The 26,580-nt window shown below is 42.0% G+C and overlaps 1 protein-coding gene across 2 annotated transcripts in view; it reads left to right on the top strand.

Annotated features, from left to right (window-relative positions):
* The window catches only part of kcnh2b (potassium voltage-gated channel, subfamily H (eag-related), member 2b), a 284,202-nt gene extending 258,299 nt beyond the window's left edge, over window positions 1–25,903 (top strand). The window contains exons 7-23 of one of the 2 annotated variants that reach the window (XM_037756597.1): window positions 1,412–1,591; window positions 2,289–2,392; window positions 2,729–2,867; window positions 5,176–5,330; window positions 6,506–6,600; window positions 6,737–6,877; window positions 10,024–10,223; window positions 10,381–10,443; window positions 15,230–15,482; window positions 17,272–17,465; window positions 18,174–18,276; window positions 18,765–18,916; window positions 20,058–20,202; window positions 20,289–20,478; window positions 22,185–22,290; window positions 22,522–22,623; window positions 22,995–25,903. In XM_037756597.1, coding sequence (XP_037612525.1) covers window positions 1,412–1,591; window positions 2,289–2,392; window positions 2,729–2,867; window positions 5,176–5,330; window positions 6,506–6,600; window positions 6,737–6,877; window positions 10,024–10,223; window positions 10,381–10,443; window positions 15,230–15,482; window positions 17,272–17,465; window positions 18,174–18,276; window positions 18,765–18,916; window positions 20,058–20,202; window positions 20,289–20,478; window positions 22,185–22,290; window positions 22,522–22,623; window positions 22,995–23,426 — 2,754 coding nt within the window. In that variant the 3' untranslated portion in view covers window positions 23,427–25,903. The remainder of the gene's footprint in view (window positions 1–1,411; window positions 1,592–2,288; window positions 2,393–2,728; window positions 2,868–5,175; window positions 5,331–6,505; window positions 6,601–6,736; window positions 6,878–10,023; window positions 10,224–10,380; window positions 10,444–15,229; window positions 15,483–17,271; window positions 17,466–18,173; window positions 18,277–18,764; window positions 18,917–20,057; window positions 20,203–20,288; window positions 20,479–22,184; window positions 22,291–22,521; window positions 22,624–22,994) is intronic. The other variant, XM_037756598.1, reaches the window with a different exon arrangement.
* Window positions 25,904–26,580: the final 677 nt, after the last annotated feature.

Here is a 26,580-nt window from a genome sequence, read left to right as displayed (position 1 = left end):
GTAAGTCTATGGGAAAAAGTATCACGTAACGGACACGTAAGTTGTAGGACCACGACGGGGACGTCAGAAAAAACGCATTTTAGCCACCTAAAAGAAAGGCCCGCCTAAAATAAATGATACCCATTTACGTAAGTGTACACTATATTTAGAATATTTTTCCAACGACGAACTGAACTGAAAGTTTGTATATATACTGTTTTACTGCACTGATTTCATTCTCAGTTCAGTCCCCCGTCGGAAGGGAGAAGGAAAAGGGTTGTCTGACGGCAAGATAAAGTGGTGAGAATATTCTAAATATACCGATTTTTTTAAGTGAGCTTTAATTTTAGGTGGCTAAAATTAGTTTTTCTGCTGCCCCCCGTCCACAGCAGTACATCGCTTTGCTTTTGTGCTGGTACTCCTGTCTGTTTCTCCAAATTGGGGGTGTGTCGACCGCCATTTATTGTAGGTAATACGCTGACTATTGATAAGTACCTCATGCAACCCCACTTCAAAAGAACTATACCTTTAAACCTAGCATGGGCCATTTTCACACAGTAGTTGGCCACAACCAGTTCCAGTTGGAACATCAGCAATATCTCGCAGTTGCAATGGTAGTAATAATGATTTGTTGATAACAGCCGATACACATGTGAATAAGGGGAGTACTGGCACTTATGTTTTTTTTTCCACTTCAAGTCCACTACTGCCTTCTAAATAGGACCTGAACCACCTGGGGACCGTTCCTGAGAGCCCGATCCAATTTCCCAGTCCATCTAGAAGTATTTTATGATCCACAGTGTCAAGTGCTGCAGTAAGATCCAATAACACCAAGACTGTTAGACTATACCGCAATCATTATTCGGGCAAATGTCATTCCTTTATGAGAGCGGTTTCGGTGCTGTGATGATGATGTGGGCAGAAACCTGACGGAAAGCTATCAAGGATGTCAATCGTTTGCAAGAAAATGATTGCCCTCGTGTCAGAGCTATATACTGTTACAGAGAAATAGAGGATAACGCTAAGTGTGTGTTTGTTCCTACATCCGTGCATTATTGTGCTGGAACGGCTGTGTGTATGTGGGAAACACGCTGCCTGCGAGGACAACCTTAAGAGGGTCAGTGCCTTCAGAACAGTTCTTGTCATCCGCAGAGGACACTGGCTCCATCGCTGTAATTGCAAAACGCTGTCATAGCCACTGATTAAGCATGGAAGTCGATGTATATTTCATGGAGCTGCTATATGCACTTTGTGCAAATGTGTGCGTGCATAGTTTGTATGTATGGTTCCCTTCTCTCCTCCTCTATTCTGTTATTCTTTCTTTTCTCCGCCTTTCTGCTTCCTCACCATCTTTCTCTTTCCTCAATCCTTCTTGGCTCTTAATTTGCCTCCCTGTCCATATCATTCAATGTCTGATGTCCTCTCTACCCAGGTGCTGTCTCTGGGTGCAGATGTGTTGCCAGAGTACAAGCTCCAGGCCCCTCGCATCCACAAGTGGACGGTGTTGCACTACAGCCCCTTCAAGGCGGTGTGGGACTGGCTCATCCTGCTGCTGGTCATCTACACCGCCATCCTGACGCCCTACTCGGCCGCGTTCCTCCTCAACGACCAGGTGGGGGTCTCGTCTGGGGAGAGAATCATTAATCAGACAGCTGTCAAGTCTAGCACGTTCTATTAATGTCGGCCTAGCACAAATCTGCTTCAGAGGGGCTTTACATCTATACAACATAAGATCCTTAGAGTCAAGTCTAAGGATAGTATCCGACTCGACAGATAAGGAACTTCCATTGGCACTGACAATAAGTAAACGGAGATGCTGTTTCTAAGGACAATGTGTTTAAAATATAAAGCCTGTTATACTGATTTGTGAGTTGAAGCCCCGTAGCTTGGTCCCTGTTTTTGGGTCAATTCTTTCATGTTTTTTGTCTACATATATTATATGCAAATTATCTTGAAACTCTTAATGCAAATCCATGTGAAGGAGGTAATCACACAGAACTGTTCTATTTTTAGAGCGTTGGCTTATGATTCTCTTCTCCTGTCCTCTTTCTTCTACTATACTCTCTTCTTTCATATCCCTTTCACTTGTCTCTCTCCTCTCCTGTCCTCTCCTCTCCTCTCCTTTCTACTCCTCTCTTCTCTCTCCTCTCCTCTCCTTTCTACTCCTCTCTTCTCTCATCCTCTCCTCTCCTCTCCTCTCCTCTCCTCTCCTCTCCTCTCCTCTTCTCTCATCCTCTCCTCTCCTCTCCTCTCCTCTCCTCTCCTCTTCCTCTCCTCTTCTCTCATCCTCTCCTCTCCTCTCCTCTCAGGGAGAGGTAACCATACAGAACTGTGGTTACTCCTGCTCTCCTCTCAACGTGGTGGACCTCATGGTGGATATCATGTTCATTATTGACATCCTCATCAACTTCAGGTCTGTCTTTAAACACATGAGTATGCAGTATAATAGCAGCAGTAACAACAGTCAGTGTTATTTGTAGTAGAAAGTGCTGCAGTAGTAGTAGTAGTAGTAGCAGGCAGAATTAGTCGTAGTAAATCTAAAATGCTGCAGGTGTAATTCCCTAACCCCATGCTCCGTCCTCATTAAACTCTTATTAGAGCTGCTTGTAAGGGAAGAAACTCTGGTTGTAGCATTAGTGAACATAGTAATGGTACAAAGTGGTTTTCACAGTTGTAGTGGTGTCAAACGTATTAGAATAACAACTGTTAATGTGAGTCATTTTAATATAATGTGGTCTCTTCCTCTCAGGACAACATATGTGAACACTAATGACGAGGTGGTGAGCCACCCGGTGCGTATCGCCGTCCACTACTTCAAAGGCTGGTTCCTCATCGACATGGTGGCCGCTATTCCCTTCGACCTGCTCATCTACCAGAACGGAGAGGAGGTATGAACACGATGGAGGGAGGAAGTGGTGGGCTCCTTTATGTACCGCAGAGAAGGTGTGAGGGAGGACACGACAAGTGGTCGGGAGATGGAGGGATAAAGAGAACAAGGGAGAAATCCTGTTGCTGCATTGATATTGTGTCTCTGCCAGTGTCTTTACCTAATGGAGTGAAGAGGAGACGAGAAAGGTACAAAGGAGGGAAGAGGAGGAGGGAGACGGGGAATTAGAGGAAGAAAGAGTGAGCCAGAGGTGCTTTAGTTTCTGTTTCATAATTTAATTGTCTCCATGGGGAAGTTGATTTGCAGTCAGCTGTGGCGGGGCGTCAAAATAAAACGTGTCTGTCTTACATCATACAATGCAGTGTACACAAAATGCCAGTGAAAATATTAGTCAGTTAATCAGGTATGTATTGAGAGAATATTTAATTAATAAGTGATTTTAAAGACTTTCTCTGCTTCCAGCTTCTCCAGTGTCAGGTTTTACATTTTACTCCGTATTGTGACTTTTTCTTGCGTACCGGAACTTCTCACAAGCTGTCAGTACTATTTTCCGCCCTCTTGTGGAGAGCATCTGGACAAGCTGGCGCACGGCATGGCTTCTTCATAAATTTCTTTAGTTGTAAACAAATAGAATTAATGAAACAATATTTAAAAGATTTCTGAATTTTGCTCTTCTGATTTACATCATATGATTGTACGGGGCAAACATTTCCAGAAGAATTGAACGTTCAGACGAAGGTTGTGATGTGCGTCAATAATGAAATAACCATTTAATTAGTAATAATAATGGTCCAAAATTATGAAAAATAAATGCATAGTTTTAAGTCAAAAACCATCACATCTTCTTGAAGGAGGACCCCCAATAACCCCCTGTTATTCAGTGTATAAATTCAGAATGGGTTGCTTGTCTACCTGCCTGTCTGGCTGGCTGCTGTTGATCCCAGCCTGTAGACATCCTATAATATATTATAGAGTGATGCTACAAATAACACAGTAAAGCACTTAAACTATTAACACAAACGCACCCCCTTAACCCTATAATGTTACACTTGGAATGTTATTGGAGTATTATAGGCCCACTATAGAAGATGCATAGCTCAAGTATAATAATACAGCAATAAAACCACAGCTGATTATGACTGTAAAATGAGAGATTTTCTAAAGGCACTCTGGTGAAACGCTACCGCTTTTTGTGCAAAGGGACCACCAAAATCAGCACAACATGAAAGTTCCTTGTAAGATAATAACAAATAATCTTAACCTTGAACTTAATTCATGACTTCTTTACGTTTTATAGAACTTTAATCTAAAACAAATTACACACTGCATTCAAATTAGCATGTTAACATGTCGCACAGAACTGCAAATGCAACCCTCCTACAAGTGTAGAGATACAGCATTACTCAAGGCAGTCCGCAGTAGGTAAACACATGAACATAAAATCTCGCGAGAGTTTTACACAAGACGGATCCTTTCTAGCCATAACCCAAATATGCAGTGACACACAGTGACACACTATACCCAGTATAGTCCAGACACTGACTGGGTACTGAGGTTCTGTGGTTTGCTGAATGATAGAAAAGTGAAATGATGGAGGTGCTTGTTGGAGAATAAAAGGCAGTGGGAGGTGGGTGTCTGGAGGAAGAGGTGGGAGTTAGAGGAAGGAGGTCGTGAGTTACTCTGGAGTCCTCTGAGGATACTTCCCACATAATAGGGATGAAAACAACTGAGGCCGAGGTTCACCACTCCACACGGCAGCTCAGCAACCCAGGGTAACTCCATTGACAGAGTAAGCGGTACTTGAAATGCACGTATAAGTAATAGGCTGTCTGTACATAATAAAACAGTATTGTTATTTACAGTGATTAAGTCAGCCACCAAGCCAAAAGTGATAAATGTGGAAACTCCCCAACATTGGAGTCCTGCCCGCCGGCGGAAAGCTTTGCCAAGGTTCACTTCATATACGCTGTCTGGAAGGGGACAACCGAGCCAAGAGAATGGACATTTTCCTCAGCAGACTGCTATTATTTACCGTGAGGACACATACGCTCAGAGCACGGCTAGGCCCTCTGCCAGCGCTGTAATCGTCCTCTTATTTATTTTGTTGTATGGACACGGAGGGGGCCAGCTGAATACAAGTAGAAAGGAGAGGGAGTTTACAGCCCACAGTAATGAAAGTCAGGATTTACCACCTCCACCTGTATGTGTGTGTGACAGGATGACAGCAGGTGTGTACGCTGTGAGGAGACATCAGAGCTATTTTGTTTTCTCCCATATGCTTATCTACCTGTCTCTCCCACTCCCACCAGACCACCACTCTGATTGGTCTGCTGAAAACCGCTCGTCTGCTGCGATTGGTGCGTGTAGCCAGGAAGCTGGACCGCTACTCGGAGTACGGAGCCGCTGTCCTCTTCCTCCTCATGTGCACCTTCGCCCTCATCGCTCACTGGCTGGCCTGCATCTGGTACGACGCCTTAAGACTGTCTGATGAATCAGATCTGATTTACTGATAGAGGAGTGATGTGGGAATAAGCACGTCTCTGTCTGCATACATCAGATCTGGTGTTACACAGGTGTTGTCACAAAATTAAAATTCTCAACTTCATTACAATACTTTAAAAAATATATAGAGTTTATTATGTTTTTTTTTATAGAGGTTTACTGTGTGTTGTCAAGTTTATTTTATTCCGACGACAGTCAAATCGTAGAAATTGATACCACAGAAAATTAGTTTCAAAATTTCTGAATGAATATTAATCAAAGAAATGATATTTTGACAGCACTGTTAGGAGTTTGAAAATCAATGTGGTGTGCTTATCTTTGTATCTGCTGTAGTGGGCTAATTATTGCTAACATCAGTAATTACAGTATTAGGGCTGTTAACGCAAATTAGTTTTAACGCCTAATTACTTTCTTTAACGCATTAACACCACTTGCAATCTTTAGGTTGTCGTGGGCTCAGTTTTAAAGCCAGTGTGAAGATACTGGTATCATATGAAACTGGAAAAACATAGGAATCCATTGGTACCAACCATGTCATACTAGCTTGCCGTGAACGAGGATAAATAATGCTCCAAACTGGAGTGGCATGGCCAATTTCAAAGGGGTCCCTTGACTTCTGACCTCAAGATATGTGAATGAAAATGGGTTCTAATGGTACCCACGAGTCTCCCCTTTACAGACATGCCCACTTTATGATAATCACGTGCAGTTTGGGGCAAGTCATAGTCAAGTCAGCACACTGACACACTGACAGCTGTTGTTGCGTGTTGGGCTGCAGTTTGCCATGTTATGATTTGAGCATATTTTTTATGCTAAATGCAGTACCTGTGAGGGTTTCTGGACAATATTTGTCAGTGTTTTGTGTTGTTAATTGATTTCTAATGATAAATATATATATACATTTTAAGCAAATTTGAAGATAAAGCAGCATATTTGCCCACTCCCATGTTGATAAGAGCACTAAATACTTGACAAATCTCCCTTTAAGGTACATTTGGAACAGATAAAAAATGTGCGATTGATTTGCTTTAATCGACTGACAGCCCTACTTTGCTCCTACTGTGGAGGGCTAATTATAGCTAACATCAGTAATTTTATACATACATTGATATTGTATCTGTTTGTTCTTTTTCCCAGGTATGCCATCGGTAGCGTAGAGAGGAATGGTTCTATTGGCTGGCTCCACACGCTGGGGGACCAACTGGGAAAGCACTACAACAGCTCCGTCCTAGGTACCGAGAGGAAAACCACTGTAGTACTACAGTAGTACTGGTTAGACATATTGCAGTGATTGTGGGATGATCATCAGTGATCATCATGGTATTCTAAGAACTGTTTGTGTAACCTCTCTCTAACTTTCCGCTCCAGGTTCAGGACCCTCCATCAAAGACAAGTACGTCACAGCTCTGTACTTCACCTTCAGCAGCCTGACCAGCGTGGGATTTGGAAACGTGTCCCCAAACACCAACTCTGAGAAGATCTTCTCCATCTGTGTCATGCTCATAGGATGTAAGTACTGATGTTGTGGTAAAAGTAGCTGTTCCTTGGCTTCAGACCTGGGTGGAAGAAAAGTGTTTTAAGAGCTCCACTCAACTGGCCGTTCAAGTGGTGACGTACCCTATTGTGAAATGCACAGGTTCCTGGTTTTCTGCTCGCTGTTTCTAACAGGAAACAACATGGCAGCCTGTTCGTAAACCTCCTGTTATTCCGTCTAAATAATCCACCAAAATCTACTTCTGAAAACATTTTTAACCGAGAAATAGGCTACGCCACTGCTGAATCTCGTTTCATTTTAGAACTAGATCGCCTAGTTTGACAGCTTGGTTCCAAGTTTCGAGAGCCGGACGCGTCGCGCTTGTCATGCTCATTTGCAAACCAGACTGTTCCCTGCCTTTTCATTTTGAAAGAGCAACGGCCAACGAGGAAACTCCGACACTTGGCAGATCAATCATGTAACCTCATCCCTCAGTAACTCAGTGACTCAGTGAGCTCTCTGTGGTCCAGCCAAAAAGTCATTTGCAAGTAGATTTTGTTCATGGCTGAATTTCAGTCGGACAAAACATGATTTGTGGGAACATTCTTTGTGCTAAATTCTCGGATGGCAGACTCCAGTCACTTTACACCAGATATAGTGTCAATTAGAGAGTTGGGAAGTTTTAGATTGTCACCCCATAGTTCCAGTGGCTGGACAAAGCCATACTTTATTCTGGAAGCATATCGTTTAATGACTTATTAATCAAATTCATCAGCAGGGATTGTAATATCCCCTCTCACGCTTATCAGCTCTACTTCCTCTCTGCTGAGTAATTACCTCTGCAGGCTGGCACAGCCCTGGACCTCATTGATCAGGCAAAGCATGAATATGATATTTAAAAGAAGTTACCCGTCTAAAAAGTGACTAAAAACTTGTAACGGCTTGTTTAAAACACGCACGTACTCAATCTTTTGTGCTGTGCTTAAGACATAAAAAGCATGTAGTTTCAGTTATCCAAGGGTAAAATCAAAGACTCGGAGGCACTTATTCAACAAGGGCGTTTTTTGTTTTTGTTTTTATTTTGGGCTGAATTCCTCCTTCAGACAGTTTGGCATGTGCTCGGCCAGAAAATGACCCGAGGCTCGTAAAATGTCAATTACTCAAGTACAATATTATGCTGTTCTAAAATAGAAGTGCACCGTGAAATTTCAATGAGTGTTTCATTGAAAAGTTCAGAGTCAAGAGATCAATTATGTCCTTTGTGACAACAACACATGCAAAAACACACGCACACACACACCCAGCAGTTTTAGTGGGTGATGTGGACGGTGATGGGAGCTGACAGAGGTTGAGGGGGTTAGCGGGATCCAACTTGACAACAGGACAAAACATGGAGGCTCATGAAGGATACGACAGAAAACACCCTGTCCTCTACAGACAAAACCCGTTTAGATCAGTCAAACTCCTGCTCTGTCTGCTCTCCAGAGGACGGACCATGACCTCATGCTAACAGCTGTATGAACTAAGATATTCTTAAGGTGCTCATGGGATCTGTTGTATGAGTCATGTCAAATCGGTTAATATAGACATTAATATGTGATCATGTTGTTGTTATCTTATTCAATTGTATTTGCAGCAAAGATTAGAATTTCAACTTAAATTGGCTATTGAGCCTTTTATACATTTCAAGTGAATTTTTCGCGAACTCCGACCAAACTGTCAAACTAGGCAGTGCTGATCAAATATGAATCAATATTCTGTTACTCTAATGCCTATTTCTCTCCTCAAATGTTTTCAGAAACATCTTCTAGTGTACTGTTTAGCTGTAAAATGAGAAAGTTTGTGACCGGGCAGCCATGTTGAGATCTGTCTAGGAAATACCAAGCACCGCCCACCAGCCAGAGCACAGCCAATAGGAACGCTCTCTCTTTCTGAAATGACCTGTGATTGGTCAAAGTCTCCCGTCACAGGCTAGATTTTTTAAAGCCTGAAAACAGAGCCATGAGGAGGTGCAGAAGTCTAGTTTTCTCTCAGAACACTTTAATTACAATATGCTGAAAGGTTATTATGGAATTTTTGCCCATTGATGCCAAAAAATTGTTGCCTACTGAAGCTTTAAAGGTTATATTCACATTGTTTTCAAGTCTGGGAAGGGACACCCCAGGCAAAAACATAGTTTTTCATGCACTGGTCAATTTTGATATTATGGTCTATTTTGCTTCCGTGACATGTCTTCTTTCAGACTAGTGGAAAGAAAACATTTATTTTACTCCACTTTGGCTATTTGCATCTGTAGATTTCTCCTAAATTCACCAAGAGTTAACATTACATAGTGATCATTTACATATTAAAACATATAATCTGAGAAGACTTTTAACCAGGGCTGTCAAAGTTAACGCAATAATAACACGCTAACGCAAAACATTTTTTAACGCCACTAATTTCTTTAACGCATTAATGCAACTCCCGACTTTTAGGTTGTAGCGGGCTCAGTTTTAAAGCTAGAGTGAAGATACTGGCAAGATCCAATGGTACCAACAATGTCATACTAGCTTGTCACGAAGGAGGCTAAATAATGCTCCAAACTTGCGCAAAATTTTGGTGAGGAAAATCTGTCATGGCTATTTTCAAAGGGGTCCCCTTTAAAACCCAGTTTAAAAAGTGTTGTATAAATGAGAATACAGAAATAGTTTTGCAGATTGCCAGAGGTAGTTTATTCCACAGTTTTTGACCCACAACTCCAAATGAACTGTCACCATTGGTGACATATAGACTTAGAAACTCGGACTACAGCTTCAGTGAGTGTTAATGGCCCCTACAAAGACACTTATGATGTATAAGTCTGTACTTTACAGTGTACATATATAGTGCAAATATGTCATTGCTTCTTCAACATTATAGCTCTGATTCAATAATATCAATCTCCATTATTAAACCATCAGCTGTCTGAGCTTCCTCTCTCTCTCTTCTCTGTTATATATCTTTCCTTGCCCTTCTCCACTTAAATCAAAAGTATCACCCAATGGTGTCAAGCTTGATATATTTCTTTTCAGATGGAGAAGGCAGTCAGCCAGAAATATGTCAGGTCATATCAGTGTATCAAGTGCCCCTATACTCTCTGTTAATGTATATGTTCCTTTCTTCTACTTCCCTTGTTTCCTCCCCGTCTCCCCGTTTCCAGCCCTGATGTACGCCAGCATCTTTGGGAACGTGTCAGCCATCATCCAGCGGCTGTACTCGGGCACGGCCCGCTACCACACCCAGATGCTGAGAGTCAGGGAGTTCATCCGCTTCCACCAGATCCCCAACCCGCTCAGGCAGAGGCTGGAGGAGTACTTCCAGCACGCCTGGTCCTACACCAACGGCATCGACATGAATGCTGTGAGTACTCGATCCTCGTGCACCCCCCAAATCCTGCGTGTGTACACCTAGTCTGTTAATGTTAACAGTAGAGTAAGTGAGTGTTGGGCATGAATACACACAGAGAAAAAAAAAGGCTAGAGGAGTATTACATTGAGCCTGCGTTGTACGTTAATAGGACGATGTGAAGACTTTGTCTCAGCATGCATGGTCCGACAACATCAGAGAAAATAGGAATGATGTGAGTATCATAAATAATATGCACACACACACACACGCACACGCTCAAACATGTGCAAATAGACAGGTCAAAGTATTTGCAACATGCAGTTTGTGCACATCATGCATGAAGGCTAAAACACTCTTTTCAAGCTGAAACACACACACAACGACACAGTGAGTCACACCTGTCATTGGTCACAAACGCACCATGCATGCTCCCACACACTGAGATTGAAGGAGTGTTACAGTTGACCTCCACCTGAACTCTGTGAGTCACAGCGTATAGGATGATGCTGCTCACACACACACAGTCACAGTCACATCTTCTGTTCTCTGTGTTACAAGGGCTCACACATGCATGCAACCACAGCACACACACACACAACTATAATCATGTCACACAATTGAGATCTGCTGATGCAAGCATTTAATGCAGTGCACGAGTCAGTGGATGTCATCTTTACTATCTGTACAGCTACAGAGTTTCACTGCATTTGAAGCTGTTTCATCGTCTCGGCTCAAAAAGTACTCAGAACTTTAGGGAGATTAAATTTCATCTTCTCATTGTCGTCTGTGAAGCCTCACAGAAGTATAGAGGAACTCTGGCCGTGGTAACACACTTGTCATTTCAGTACAACTTTTGTGATTGGATGCGCCAGATCGGAACTCAGCTGTGTCCACACTTTAATGCGACCTGCCTGATTGGATAGTGATCGGATATATTTTGTGGTCAAAGGAGCGGCTGTTAAACGGTGGATAAACACATTTTAATTTACTCTAAATTCTTCACAATAAAAGTCCCCTGTTATTTTGTTATTTAAAGGAACAGTGTGTGGCATTTAAGGGGGATCTATTGGCAGATAATATGTAAGGGATAATGTACAGTGAGACGGTCATCGTTGTGAAAGGAAGCCCTTCAAGGCGATGCACATTCCTCGTCGGGGTGCGTCATCGCCCTGTCGGGGTTTATTTCACAACAATGACCGGCTCACTGGGCGTTATCCTGCTTATTACACGGCTAATTACTTAAGAAATCAATAATTTGACACAAAAACGGTCTGCCAGAGTCCGAGATCAGAGCTGCGCCCATAGCAACGGTCTGTTATACATAGCAACGGTCTATTATAAAGAAATAACAGACCGTGGAACGCTGTGACTGACCAATCAGAAACGAGTATTCGGCAAAGCTGTGTAGTAATAATAATAAGTAAGTCTGATCAAGGTTTAAGAGTCTACAGCCATGCTGCTAGCGTACTGCAGTGTAACGTACTTAGGCACAGTGGTACTTTTAGGGGAATTTATTGTCAGAAATTTAATATAATATTAATAAGTATGTTTTCTTTAGTGTGTAATCACCTGATAATAAGAATCATGTTTTTTGGGGGAGGTGGGGGGATGTTGCGAGACCTACTTTTGATAATTTGTCTGGATTGTGCCCTCATGCTTGTCCACAACTCACTGAAATCCAAACTCAATGCGAACCAGGCCACGTCGGCATGTGGTCTGGCTGATCGGATCCATATGCGATCAAGATCTGATCTTTGAGCGTACTGACTTGACTTGATTGAAAAGACAAGTGTAACCACAGTCAGTCTCTGTTTGTGGGAGCAAAGTCCCAGTATTCCATTACTGTAAATCCTGTTTCATTTCAGTATAATAAGTGAGCCGTTGGAGTAGAGAGGAAACAGATTGGACAAGCCTCCAGGGGAAGGTGTTATAGGTGTCAGCCCCCTCCTCTTCCCTTGTTCTGTTGCTCTCTGAAAGGCCCTGTGAAGTACAGAATGTTTACTGTAGTGTAATTATGATTGTGTGGAGTAGACCTTGTATGTGTCTGTCTGTCTGTCTGTCTGTCTCCACAACTGATTCAATCAGCTGCAACTTCCTTCATTCATGAGGATGGAGAGAATGATAATGCAGCTGTGATGAGGAACTGAACGCTACGGGAGTGTTGTGATGAGAGCAGGAGAAAAGAGAGAGACGTCTGTTGCATCTTTTGCAGTGTGGATGAGCAGGACACTGAGGCCCCATTCCAATCCGGTCCCTACTACACCCTCCTACTCCATGACAGACTGAACTCCGTTTGTAGTCACACTCACAGCTGAAGGAAGCACCCTTCTTTAAGATGTATAGGGTATAAATACAGCGGCCGCTTCATGACGCACTTCCCCTCTCTCCGACAAGGAAATTATAAATAAATATCAGAATCAAAAAAATACTTTATCGATCCCTGAGGAGAAATTGAGTTATGTTTTCTCCCAATCTAATTTATATATATATATAAAGTGCATAAAAATGCAAGAATAGTGTAAATAAATACGAATGTTAGTTTAAGTGTTCTGTATAAATAAATGCAGTGTTAATGCCAAAGTAAACCTGATTATTGCACAGCTGAATTATTGCACTAAATTATTGTACTGTTAAGTCAGTATTGCACAGTTGAAGATATAATAAATGATGGGGATATAGCTGCTGATAAGGGTAAAACATAATAAATATATGTTGTGTATATATATATATATACAGTATATTTGCATAAAGCAGCATATTTGCCCACTCCCATGTTGATAAGCGTATTAAACACTTGACAAATCTCCCTTTAGGGTCAATTTTGAACAGATAAAAAAAATGTGTGATTAATTTGCGATTAATCGCAATTTAATATTTAAATCGATTGACAGCCCTAATGTGTATATATATGCTTTAAAAAAATCTTTCATTTTGGCCTTGGTAGTGACGTACATATACAGTATAGTGCCATATATCCAGTCACCTGTGTGTATTTGGTTGCAGCTGTAGAGCGGAGTAGTCAGAACATCCCAGAGGCCGTACAAACAAAAAGCCACAAAAGCCCATAAAACATGACTTTACCCACTAAACAGAAGCTTTGCTGAGTAGAACAGCTACAGCAAATACCACAATATTATATCATGACAGCAAACAATTTATATAAACAATAAGAGTGTAGCCTTGAGAGTCAGCAGTATGCACCAGTAAACTGGAGCCAGATAACACCTGATGTATCCCTCCTCTAACATCTGACTTCAGCACATTCTGGGGCGCCACACAAATCAGAGAAACAGTTGTTGTGTACAGGGAGTAATAGGAGGCTATTATTCAAATCCACAATATGGAGCTCTCAGCTGTGTTGTGAAAGGTTATATCGAGTTTTTTTATGTGCATTTCCATGTCTCTGTTTGACTATGGAGGACGGAACCTGCCGGAGATGAACACTGGAGGGCAGCTCGCTGGCTAGCATTTAGTCCATCTATGCACTCTGACCCAATGATGACACGCGTTGGGTGACAGCCCCCTCATTTGCATAGTGAGGCAGAAATGCATAAAGAAATGCATAAAGAAATGTATAAAGAAAGGAATACAGAAATAAATGAGTTTGGGGAAATAAATAAGGGGTGAAATGCAAAGGAAGATCATGCAGAAATAAATAAATAAATAAATACATAAATACTTACATTTCAAAATAAATATAAAATAAATACAAAATAAATAAATAATAATTAATTAATTAATTATTATTATAAAATTAATACATAAATTAAAAAAGGGAAATTAAATGGAAAAGTAAATAATTAAGGGAATTTATACAAAGATAAATAAATAAAGAGGCAAATTAAAACAGAAATATCAATTTATGTCACATTTTATTAATTAATTAATGGCTACATTTATTTTTAATATTTGTTTTGCTACATTTAATGACATCTATTTATTTATTGAGTATTTATTTATTCATTTATTTTGGCAGGTTCTGTCCTCCATATTTGACTGCCTTCAAACCAGACCTTAGAGCATTTAAAGGTGTGTGTGTGTGTGTGTGTGGGAGGGTGTCTGAGGAAGCAATGAGGCCCGCAAAAAGACAGTAACTCAGTAACTTCTGTGATGGGAGGTGAAAAGAGGCTGGAAATAAATGTCGACACTAAGAAATGGTCTTTGGCCTGCAGAGAGATGAAGATGGAGCCTAGTGAAGGCTGAAATGAAGAAAGCTGAAGCTTGAAAGGGATGGAAAAGGAGAGAAATGGAGAGAAAGAAACACTTTGTTGATGTATTATGTACAGTTGTGTTCTCTGCAGACGGCCAGAGAGTTACAGGCCCGTAGCCTGCTGCTTAAAGGAGCCGGGGCTGCCCTCGCTTGCGGTGAACTCATTAAAATTGCACCAATTCTTCATATTAATTACACTCTACGGGCCTGCTGCTGACTCTGATCCGCTAGGCCCTCCGAAATACAGTTTGAAATGATTTTGCAGTGAAGCCCCAAAAATCACTTCATAGGCTCTTTTAAAGAAAGAGAAACGCAAACTGCTGATGCTCGACATCCACTTCGGGGTTAAAACCACTAAAGATTCAGTGGAAACCCTGACTTCCCTGGTGGTTCTTCTGTTTTGTCATGTTAATTAGTGGAATGGTGTAATAACAGTAAAAGGCTGATGTCCCATGAATGTTCACCAGTAGAAGGACGACAAAGAAAACTATAAAGACACTTTTTATTATTGCTTTTAAAGCGTCCATAATCTTTGACATGAGCTTTATGTCCTGGACTTAACGCATCAGTCAATCGCTGCTAATCGCATGTATCAATACTGATGTAACCTTTCACTATCAATTCACCCACTTTCTTTATTCCACCTCTTCTCCTTCCTTCTTTTTCCCTTCTCTCCTCCCTTTCTTTCTTTCTTCCAACTCTTATTTACTTTTTCCTTACCTCTTATCTTTTTTTGTTCTTTACTTCCTTCTGTCCTTTCCTTTTCCTCGTCTCCTCCCTCCCTCCCTCTGCTTCCCCCCCTCGCCAGGTGCTGAAAGGTTTCCCAGAGTGTCTCCAGGCAGATATCTGCCTCCATCTGAACCGGACGTTGCTGCAGAACTGTAAGGCTTTTAAAGGCTCCACCAAGGGCTGCCTCAGGGCGCTGGCCATGAAGTTCAAGACCACCCACGCACCCCCGGGTGACACTCTGGTCCACGCCGGGGACGTCCTCACCGCCCTCTACTTCATATCCAGAGGATCCATAGAGATTCTGAGAGGAGACGTGGTGGTAGCCATCTTGGGTACAAAAAATATGCTTATATAAAGCTTTCAACTCACTGATTGCATTTACCGCCTACTGTAGCTCCTGGTCCCTTGTTAACTTCTTAGGTTATTACACACTAAATCAGAAGCAGGAACATGTTGAGATGTTGCAGCATCGCCCTGTCGGGGATTCTTTCACAACAATGACCGGCTCGCTGTACATTATCCCGCTTATTACATGCCTACTTACTGAAGAAATCAATATTTTGACACAAAAACGGTCCTCCAGAGTCCGACATCAGAGCTGCATCCATAGCGACGGTCTGTTATACATAGCAACGGTCTGTTATACATAGCAACGGTCTGTTATAGTGAAATTACAAACCACAGAACGCCGTGATTGACCAATCAGAATCGAGTATTCAACACAGCCCTTTAATAACTGGAACTACCTTTTTGAGATTTTTTTCATATATGCAATTTACAGTTCATACTTAGAGGAAGTTTATAAACAAACTTTTAAGTAATGAGCTTAGAAACGAACAAAAAGACAAAACAAGATGTACACAAAAGAAAACAACATCAGCATTAGAAATTATAAAGAAAAAAGATTTAAAAAATACATAAATAGACAAAAATTTAAAAAGGTGGGCAGAGATATAACAACTAGGTTGGATGCTGTATTCAAGTTTGTCGTTTTTTAACGTGCTTTTGAATTAAGATAGCAACCCCTCTTTTAGCTGTACCGTAGGATGAAGCAAATACCTGTGCTGATATTCATTTTCTTAGCTTTCGATGTTCAACCTTATTAAGATGTTTCTTGTAAGAATATTACATCATCCCTTTTTTTTTAAATTTTGTATAAGTTAGTTTGTATAAGTTATAGAAGTATAAACAGTTTAGTCAAATATTTGAATTTCCATTACAGCCTGTAGACCGACAGCAAGTAAGAGTTCAGCAGGACAGCACTAATAACAGTTCTCCACTAGCTTCCTGTGTCCATCTAGACTTTGAGAAAATATGTAGCAGACCTCTCTCTTGCCCAGTTACATTTTCTTTTTGGTTTATCCTTTAATATCTCTTTCAAAGTGCCCGGTTGACTCTGCTGCCTCTCAACAACTAGAACATATGCATTAGCTGGTAGCGCCATCTGCTGGTCAGCATAGAATAGCTCAGTCTAGAACACAACAAATGACCTGATCAGGGTGCACCTGTGTCTCTTTGATCTAGCTCCCTAAACAGGAAGATCATTTACAAAATGAATGATTTAATAACATAGTTCTGTTATGTAAAAATCAGTTATTTAAAGCAACACAGTACACATGGTGTGCGTGCGTGTGTACTTGTATGTGTGGATGCATATGAAGCTTCAAGCATCCACGGTAACACTTCATTTAACAGGTCTGCAAATTACATGGTAATTAGGTGATAATTAGCAAGTATCCTATTTGAAATTTATTTGGAATTACTGCCAAATTACCCCAATATTTACCTCAACATTGATCGAAAATAACTTTATTATAAACATTATTTAATAATTATATGCTAGAGTAGCAGCCAAAAGCTAGATAAAGTATCCCACATAGCAAACATCGCCTTTAAAAATTGAAGGCAGAGACAACTACCCTCTAAATGTTAGGATACCTAACAAATAGCACAATAGAATATAATGTATATATGATATATCAGTTCATCTAAAAAGCAGTTTCATTATTGTTATGTAAGATTTGTTGTTCAGAAGTTTGCTTTATTGACTGAAGTCACCACTGAAGATACAGAACTGTCTTTCATCCATAAAGTTTTTTTGTTTTTTTTCACCTTTCCCAGGGAAGAACGATATCTTCGGCGAGCCTATCAACCTGTATACCCGACCAGGTAAATCAAACGCTGATGTGAGGGCTCTGACCTACTGCGACCTCCATAAAATCTTCAGAGAAGATGTTCTGGAGGTGCTGGACATGTATCCAGAGTTCGCAGACCACTTCTGGAACAACCTGGAAATCACCTTCAACCTCCGAGATGTGAGTTTACGACCTCATCACAGACGAGCAAATTTAATGTGAATTGTGTTATATTAATTGTATGAATTATATACTGAATACTTTGGAAATATTAGGATCATTTGAATGATTGCTCTGGTGCTAATATTCTCTCCATCCATCCGTGTACTGAGTCTGCTCTGTGTTGTTGTACCAAAGTATCTAAGCAAAGATTTTCTTTTAAAGGAACAGTGTGTAACATTTCGGGGGAATCTTTTAGCAGAAATGAAATATAATATTCAATGTTTTCATTAATGCATAATCACCTGAAACTACAAATCATGTTTTTGTTAGCTTAGAATGAGCCTTTCATATCTCCACAGGATGACTCTTCACGGAGTCTGCCATGTTTCTACAGAAGCCCAGATCAGACAAACCAAACTCTGGCTCTAGAGAGGCTTTCATGTTTTTACGTTACCTGTAGGCCTCCGTAGTTCCGCAAAACACTTTTCGAAACTGCGGTAACGTGAGCCGCAGAGTGCAACCTGTGGCGTCACCACTGTTTTGCACTCAGCGGCTCACGTTACCACAGTCTCGGAAAGGGAGGAGTGAGCAGAGGGGTACTCAGTTGGTTGCAATCTGCAACCACACCACTAGATGCCGCCAAATCCTACATACTGTACCCGTAACTTTAGGGAAAGATCACCTGATTCTTATTGTTGCTTGTTTTATTACAACGTCTCATTTCAGACCAACATGATCCCAGGCTCTCCGGGCAGTGATGACTCCAACTGTGGGGGATTCAACAAATTACGCAGACGCAAGTTATCATTCCGAAGACGTACAGAAACAGGTAACCCTTCCTTTATAGCTCATCTCTCACTTCCGCCATTTGTTTTACTGTCACGTAAAAAAAACTTCAAATTGTCTGACTGTCTGAATAGACGGATTTCTTGTATACAAACATTACTGGGTGCGTGTGCAGTCAACCATTAGATTTTGCATTGTTTGTACATTCTTGTTGACTATACTAGACCCCTGCAGAGTCCGACTACCAGATACCGTTATCACATGACGTATTAGTATGAGATTTGTTTAATATTACCTGTTATGGAATGGGTAACGTCAGATCAGACCAGGGTCTGTTTGGTTGACATTTCGGTCAAAGTTCAAGTTACATGAGTCCCTCTTGATGGCAGCCACCAGACACTTTTCCATAGTGATTCCTCAACAGGTATACAACTTCAGTCAAGTTTTTCTGGCAATCCTCGCCTAGTGGTCATCTTTAAAAAGTTAGTCCTGACCAATCTCACTCTTTCTTTTAATCTTTCCTCTGTCCAGATGATGCAGATGCTGGAGAAATGAAAAAGTCGCATAAGTCTGTGAGACGGAGACACAGGGAAGCAGCAAACAACCAAAAACAGGAGGAGGCACCTAAGAGGCAGTGGCAGGCACATCGGGACTCAGTGTCTTCACACTCCAGTGGTGATGAGGTACAACTATACAGGTTTCATCTCGTCTGATTCTAAAGTACTTCTTGTATTGTGGTTGCCAATGTTGTACACCATGGTACCAGGGATCAAGCATTAAGCACGTCCTGTCGTCCAGGGGCCGGAAAAAATAGGAATGGGGAGGAAGAAAATTCATTTTGTGACGAGAGTTGAAAGAACAACTGCTAACTTTATAATGAACAGCGATGAAAATTAAACTGACGGCATTTTTTGTGTAGAGCACAGTTATTATTAAACCTCCTTGACAACATAGTAACACACAAACGTGCAAATTATAAATAAAAATACAATAAAATTACGGTAACACTTCATTTTACAGGTCTGCAAATTTCATGGTAATTAGGTTATAATTAGCAAGTAACCTATTTGAAATGTCTTTGGAATTACTGCCAAATTACCCCAATATTTACCTCAAAATTGATCGAAAATGACTTTATTATAAACATTATTTAATAATTATATGCTAAAATAGCATATAATGGTTAAAATAAGGCCCTTAGGCCTGAAAAACGTTTGTGCGCTGCTCTTCATTGGAGGTGGAAAACCAAAACTAATAGAAGACACTTGTGATCAGGCACAAATCTCACCGTTGTGTGACTTATTGTCTAAACAAATGTAACCTGGTAGCTGATGTCATGATTCAGGGAGTTTATTAAGAAATTTCAAATAACTTATTCGCTAATTATGATCTGTTTATCAGCAGACATGGAAATAAAGCATATCAATTAAGTTTGTATTCTTTTCCTGGAAATGTATTGGGGAAAAAGCAGAGTATAATTATTAAATAATGTTTGTAATTTTTGATACATTTTGAGGTAAATATTGGGGTAATTTGCAGACCTGTTAAATGAAAATGACTTTTTAAAATAAAAAAAAAAACAATGTATTGGATAAATTATAAATTTATGAACAAAAATATACACTTTTGATGTTTGATGTATGTTAAAGATCACTCTGAATGATCAACTAATGGTGATGTAGAAAAACAAAGATTTTAGATTTCGGGATGGCTTGGGGTTGTATTTTGGGACGTTTCCGGGAGGATGGTTAAAAAAGTTAGTTGAGAGCCCTGCATGGTACAATAGAAACTAGTGTTTATGTCCTGGATCTACACCTCTTACAGGGAGGGCAGTCCATTGTGACCAGACTCGCCCCTCCGCCGGTAATGCTGGAGAATCCGCATGTTCAGGCCATGCCCAGGAACTTTAACGAGAACACTGAGGGGGACGGAGACCCCAAGACTGGGAACACCTGCAACGCCCTGTCAGGTAGAATAGAACAGTGTCTCCGTATCCTTGTGGATTGCACAGTAACACCTGCCCAGTGTTTTACGTTTCTTCTTCTTCTCCCACAGGTGCATTCTCAGGTGTGTCCCACATCTTTAGTTTCTGGGGGGAGAGTCGGGGGGGCGGTCAGTACCAGGAGGTTCCCAGCTGCAGCCTGACCTCCCCCCCGCCCCTCAACACGCCGCTGCACAGCCTGAGCCGCCAGCAACGCAACCAGCTGGACACACGCCTGGACCTGCTGCAGAAACAGCTCAACAGGTACGACTGGTTGAATGTCGGGGTGTGTTCGGGTTCGTGTGCATGACTGGTTCGTGTCTCTGCTCAAACCCTGCAGGCGTCTGACAGTCTGAGACCATTTTTTTGTACCTGGCTGCCTCTGAAGGAAGTATTTTCCCTCCACCGTAGTGAAAAAAAGAGTTTTTCCTGTCCTGGTAGCTGGATGAGGCTCCTTTGTCAGGTCTTGTTTTGATCGCAGGCTGAGTTGTAATGCGTGATTGACTAGATGTGTCAGCAGGTATGTGTGTGCAGGGGAATTTAGATGGCGAGTAACGGTGTTCTGAAAATGTCTGCACATATGGCATAGTCTGTTGGACTTCAGAAAGTTGAACCGAGCCTGAAGGATGAGCAGAATGAGTCCTAATTAGCTGTATGGGAGCCTCAGACAGGACCCAGCAGGTTTGATGGTACACCTCCTGCATGTGTGGAGCGAACATTATGTATTCACACAGTGTGACTACGGACCAAGATCGCAATTCACTAATAAGATGCAATAAAACTTCAGACTCCTATGAGAAAAATAGATTGTTACAGCTCCAAAAGAAACAGCAACTGGGAAGAGAAATGCAACATAAGCCAAAAAGAGTTTAGAAAAGTATAATAATTAGAATGGGAAGTTCATACAGATGTTACCAGCAGCCTCGTTAATTAAACACCAACTTCACCGTTGAGATCTGGGGACATGGTGACTTCAAGCAGTCTGTCTGTTAAGTGTCCCTTACATTTTGCAGACCGACTTCTTGGTTCAGCTTTGATCTACTATACATATCATAGTTACTTCACACAGTTTTTTTCTTTGCAATGAGCAATCATATCAGATATTTATGTTCCCAAATCTTAGCGATTAGCTTGGTGAGTCCTTTGGTATTGTAACTAATATTAATGATGGACAAAAGGAGGATAAAAAGGCATAAATGTGCATTAAATGTGGAGTACTAAATGTCCTAGATACACCGCTGGAGTGATGCAGTGCCATGTAAGCTGCCCCTACATCGGTGCCAACGGGTCTGATTACCCCAAAATCAGATGAAATCATGCAGGTTCACCAGAAACTCCTTTAGCTCGGACGCTGCTGGAGGCCAAGGCCGTGTTGCTTGGCCTGCTGGAGGGGAAGGGAGGCACGGGAGAACCAGAACCAGGACTGTGTGGGGCAGACTATCAGACCCTGCTGCAGTAAAATCACAGGTTTTCTAAAGGGACTCTGGTGCTTGGAAACACTTCCGCTTTTCTCCACATGAACCGCCAAAATCGACACAGGGTTAAAGTTCTTCATAGTAACTTTAAATAAAATTCACCAAATTCAATATTTAAAGGACCAATATGTAATATATTTACTGTAACAAATCATGAAATGACCATGATATGCCATCAGAGATTAAAGTATCATGCTGAATTGAAATACTGGCTTGCTTTAGCCAGTATGTTCTCCTTTGAAATTTCCATTCCGGTCCAGAACGTCTGTTTTTATATGAACCAAGCTGGCATACAAAACAGCCTTCTGCAGCCATGGAAGCAAGCTAATGAACTGGATCACCAGAGATGACATAACATTAGATTCTACCAGACCTGAAAAGCCTCGGCACATCTCTCTGTGGTCCGTGTGCAGCTGGATTATCAAGGCAGGCACTATTTGAGACACACAGCCGGTGAAGTGATTCAGCTGATCATCTACTACATACTGTGTACAGGTTGGAGAGTCGCATGTCAACGGACATCGGAGCCATCATGCAGCTGCTGCAGAGACAGATGGCCCTGGTACCTCCGGCCTACAGCGCCGTCTCATCGCCACCTCAGGTAATAACACTCACACACACACACACACACACACACACACGGGGTATGTAAGTAGGTGCTTGTCGTCACAGAGGTCAAGCAGGCATCTGTCTCTGAGCGAGACTAAGTCAGCCTATCAACAGGCGGCAGGATGTATGACAGCTTTCTATTATTATCAGACACTGACCCCCAGGCTGTGAATAGACGAAAGGTGATACTTCCTGCACACAAATAAGATGTTGTCTCTCGCAGGTCTCACCCTACCCTGGTACCGGCCCAGGACCAGGTCCTGGAGAGAGACTGGTCCAGCCTGTTACACCTCTGGAGACAGACAGCCTGGCCTCCCTCTCACAGGTGAAGCACATGTATTCACTCAGTTTTTGCTGACTGATCACTGACATTGGTCCCCAGCGAATATAATCTAGAGACATTGAAACGCACAATGCATTTGATCAATCTAGATTTTCTAAAGAACTGAAAACAGAGCCAAGAGGAGGTGCAAAAGTCTAGTTTTCTCTCAGAACACTTGAATTATAATATGCTGAAAGGTCATTATGGAATTTTTGCCCAATGATGCCAAAAAATTGTTGAAGCTTTAAACTTTGCGTTGGTACTTCTTCTACATAGTAGCTACACTTTGTTTGTCTTCAGGCATTCTTTAGACAGACAGAGATTATTTGAATACAATCTCAGCCCCACTGACCTCTCAGCTTCTTTCCCTGCAGATCTTGGATCCCCAGCACTTTGAGGAGTTCCCAGCCAGACCGCTTGACTCCCCGCAGCCCCAGGACACCCCGCTGATCAACACCGACCAGGGCCAGCTCGCTCCCTCTGGACTGGGCAGCCTGGGGCAGCATCTGGAGCTGGAGCTGGGCCTGGGCACCGGGGCTGGAGTCGTTCCTGGGGTTCCAGCTGTGGGTTCAGGTGTAGGGATAGACTTAGGGAGCGGCGGGGCAGTGGCGGGGTCAAGCTTAGGAGCAGGGTTAGACTTTGGTTCAGGGGTGTGTATGGGGGCTGCAGGGGTTGGGCCAGCAGCTGGAACAGGGGCATCGTCCCTGGATCCTGAAACCCAAAGGAGGCTGTCCCTCCAAGAACCACAGACACCTCTGGACTCACGGACACCACAGAGACACAGCTCTGACCCAGGGGGGAGCTAAGGAAGAGGGGAAGGGGGGGGAGGAGGGAAGGGTACAGAAAGAGCCCCTCCTGTTTCCACCGTTCCTCGTGGCACTGTGGCGATCAAGAGGCACCTACTGTACCGGCCACCTTCAGGGCACCCTGCTACTGTATCTTCACTGCTGAAAGTTCACCTCTGACCTCTTAAGAAAAGGACACACAGCTCACAGAGAGTGAAGCCAGCCCCCTACCGTGGAGCTTTCTGAACTCCACAACGGTACAACCTTTAACCAAAACCACAAAACAGAGCAGAGAGGAGCTCTGCCACTTAATGAACACAGTCTAGGTTGACCCAGACGGATCCGGTCTGGACCTCTCAGTCATTCTGCTGAAGGATGACACTTCACACACACACACACACATGAATGACTGCTGTCCTGTAGAAGAATCCCTTTACTGCTGAATCCAGTGTTGGATGAGGAACAAGACAACGACGGACAGAATGACGACGAAACAAGTAGCCATTTACGTCTTGCACTGAAAAACCCTATTGATATAATAATTATTCTATTCTATTATGTCCGCGGCGCTTCCGATAAACTCACAAACCGGTTGGTAAATCGTAGTGTTAGCTGGCCTAACAGGAAACCTGCTGTCCTGTTCTGTCATTGGTTCCTTCCCCCTGATGTCCTGCCCCCCGAGAGGCGGAGATAACGCTCCGTCCCCCCTTCCCAAGAGCACACTGGATTGGCTGGTTTGCACCTCAGGGGTGGGAACTGGAGGGTTAAAAGCCATGAATTTTTCTCGATGAACATATCAGCTGCGTGACGAACACACAGGTAAACTGGCAAACCACGAGAACAGTGCACCAAAAACAGCTAACTATAAATAATAAAACAAGCAGGAAACCCCAGTTTACTAATTCCATGAGCTATGTTGTGACCTTTTATAGACCCTTTTTTGTGTGGACGTCATGATTACGTCACGGCGTTAGCTGGAGGCTAAACAAAGGAAATACTGGAGGCTAAACACAAGCAGTGGGCTAAAGTAACACATCTAAAATGTCATCTTTCCTGTGTTGTTGGGCGCCAGAATGGAGATATCACATACATTTGATATGACAAACTGTGATTTGAGGGCTCTAGTGAGCTACAATATTGGCAAAACATTTAAGAGGTGGAGAGAAAATGTCGCTAATAGTTAGCCGCAACCAATGACTCATGGCTGCGGTTAGCAGAAAGCTAACTATTATCAACCCTTTCTCTCCATCTATGAAACGCTATGCTGATGATGTACGACTCTCTTTTTGACTGACTTTACTGAATGATAGTTAATTATAGGCGTCCAAAGATTTATACACCCTAAATGTATCTTTTCAGCGCTGCCGTTGGTCACCAGCCCGCTGCTGGTCGGACGGCTGGCTACTTAGCTAACTTGCTAATTCCAAAACACAGAAAATGAGCCGAACAAAGTTGTCACTCATCTGGCGATAGCACTGTGCTTTCCTGCGCTGTGACAAGAGTGTGTGGATGAAGCATTAAGTTGTTAAATAAGGTTAACTTTCTCAACTCACACTCGCAGTCCTGGAGAGTGAGTGACAGTACATACTGAGAGAAACTAGTATTTTCTTCAGCGATTGTTAAAAAATAAAGCTTACAAAACTTGCTAGCCAGCGTTAACTAATGTGTTCAGAGAATTATTACACTTAATGCTTCACCCACAAAATACGTCATCATGTGTACTAACAGAAAATGGGTCTATAAAGAAACAGAGAGGTTATGATGATATGATGACATGATACTGGCCTGCTTCAATCATTTCTAAAAATCAAAGCACGCATAAAGAGAAAAAAAAAAAAAAAGGTTGAGTGATTCTAGTTCATCATAGTTGAATTTGCTACCTCAGATTTCATCGGTCCTTACTTTTATTTCCACCTGAGCAAGCACCCAGAATGCTTTTCACCTTGTACATACCACTTTGTCATGTGATCCGTAGATATACAAGTTTGCCAGTTTACAACGACCAGCCGAATGCGCCATTATTCTATGTACAGTACAATATGCAAACACTGGCAAGAGTGAGTGTGCTTTAATCTTATTATGTGTGTTCAGGTCTGAACCTTTTTACGTGTTTTAAGTTTGTCCTGGTTTGCAGAGCATGGCGTATATATACACACTGTAGAGGGTCACTGGATTCTAATGTCTACGACACTTTTGTTTTCTTTGCCCCAAACTAATTTTAGAGGCTTGTTTAAACAGGCAAATGACAGATTGAGTGTTTTTGAATCTAGACAGCACAAATAAAAACCCTTTACAACGTAGGTTTTAAAATAGAGGTCATCCAAGACTTTTCAATACTACAGCAGTAGTGATCCCAGGATGAACAGATTGTACTTTAGCACCACTGTTTTTGGGAATGCTTTATATTAAGTATCATTACCTCCCATTTTGAAGTCCTCAGATACACATCTGATCCTCATGCCACGTTATTGAAGCTAAATTAAATTCCTTTGTTTTCAGGTTGACTCAAGTCTGGCCATCTATCACACTGCACTGTTCAGGTTCATCAAAAGTTACCACTGCTCAGGTTTCATTTGGCTTAGTGCAGTGGACTGGCTTTCACCATAGTACCCAACACAAAGCCTACCACCGGTTTAGAAGAACAAGGGAAGGTAATGTGTAGAATCGATCTTAAAACTGTGAAATGAAAACACCTTTGGTTCACAATTTTTCATCTTCCTACATACAATTATATCACTTCAGTAGAAGGTTGTGCCTCATTAAAGCAGTGCAACACATCGACAGCCACAGAATGAATCTGGCTTGTCAAGAAAATGAAAACTTAAAGGTGCAGTGTGTAGGATTTGGCGACATCAAGCGGTGAGGTTACAGATTGCAACCAACTGAAATTTCTCCCGTGTACCAAGCGTGTAGGAGAACTACAGTGGCCGACACGAAAAATGCGAAAACGCAAATATTCCTCAATATCTAGAGCCAGTGTTTGGTTTGTCCATTCTGGGCTACTGTAGAAACATGGCGGCCAGCTCCGTGAAGAGGACCCGCTCCCTATAGATATAAACAACTCATTCTAAGCTAACGAAAACATGCTTATTTTCAAGTGATTGTACACTACAGAAAACATACTTATTAATATTATATTCCATTTCTGCCAATAGATCCCCCTAAATGCTACACA

The sequence above is a fragment of the Sebastes umbrosus genome, chromosome 21 (genome assembly GCF_015220745.1).
Source record: "Sebastes umbrosus isolate fSebUmb1 chromosome 21, fSebUmb1.pri, whole genome shotgun sequence".
NCBI classification, from domain to species: Eukaryota; Metazoa; Chordata; class Actinopteri; order Perciformes; family Sebastidae; genus Sebastes; species Sebastes umbrosus.
Note: the sequence above shows the minus strand (reverse complement) of the source record. Positions and strands in the feature narration are given on the sequence as shown.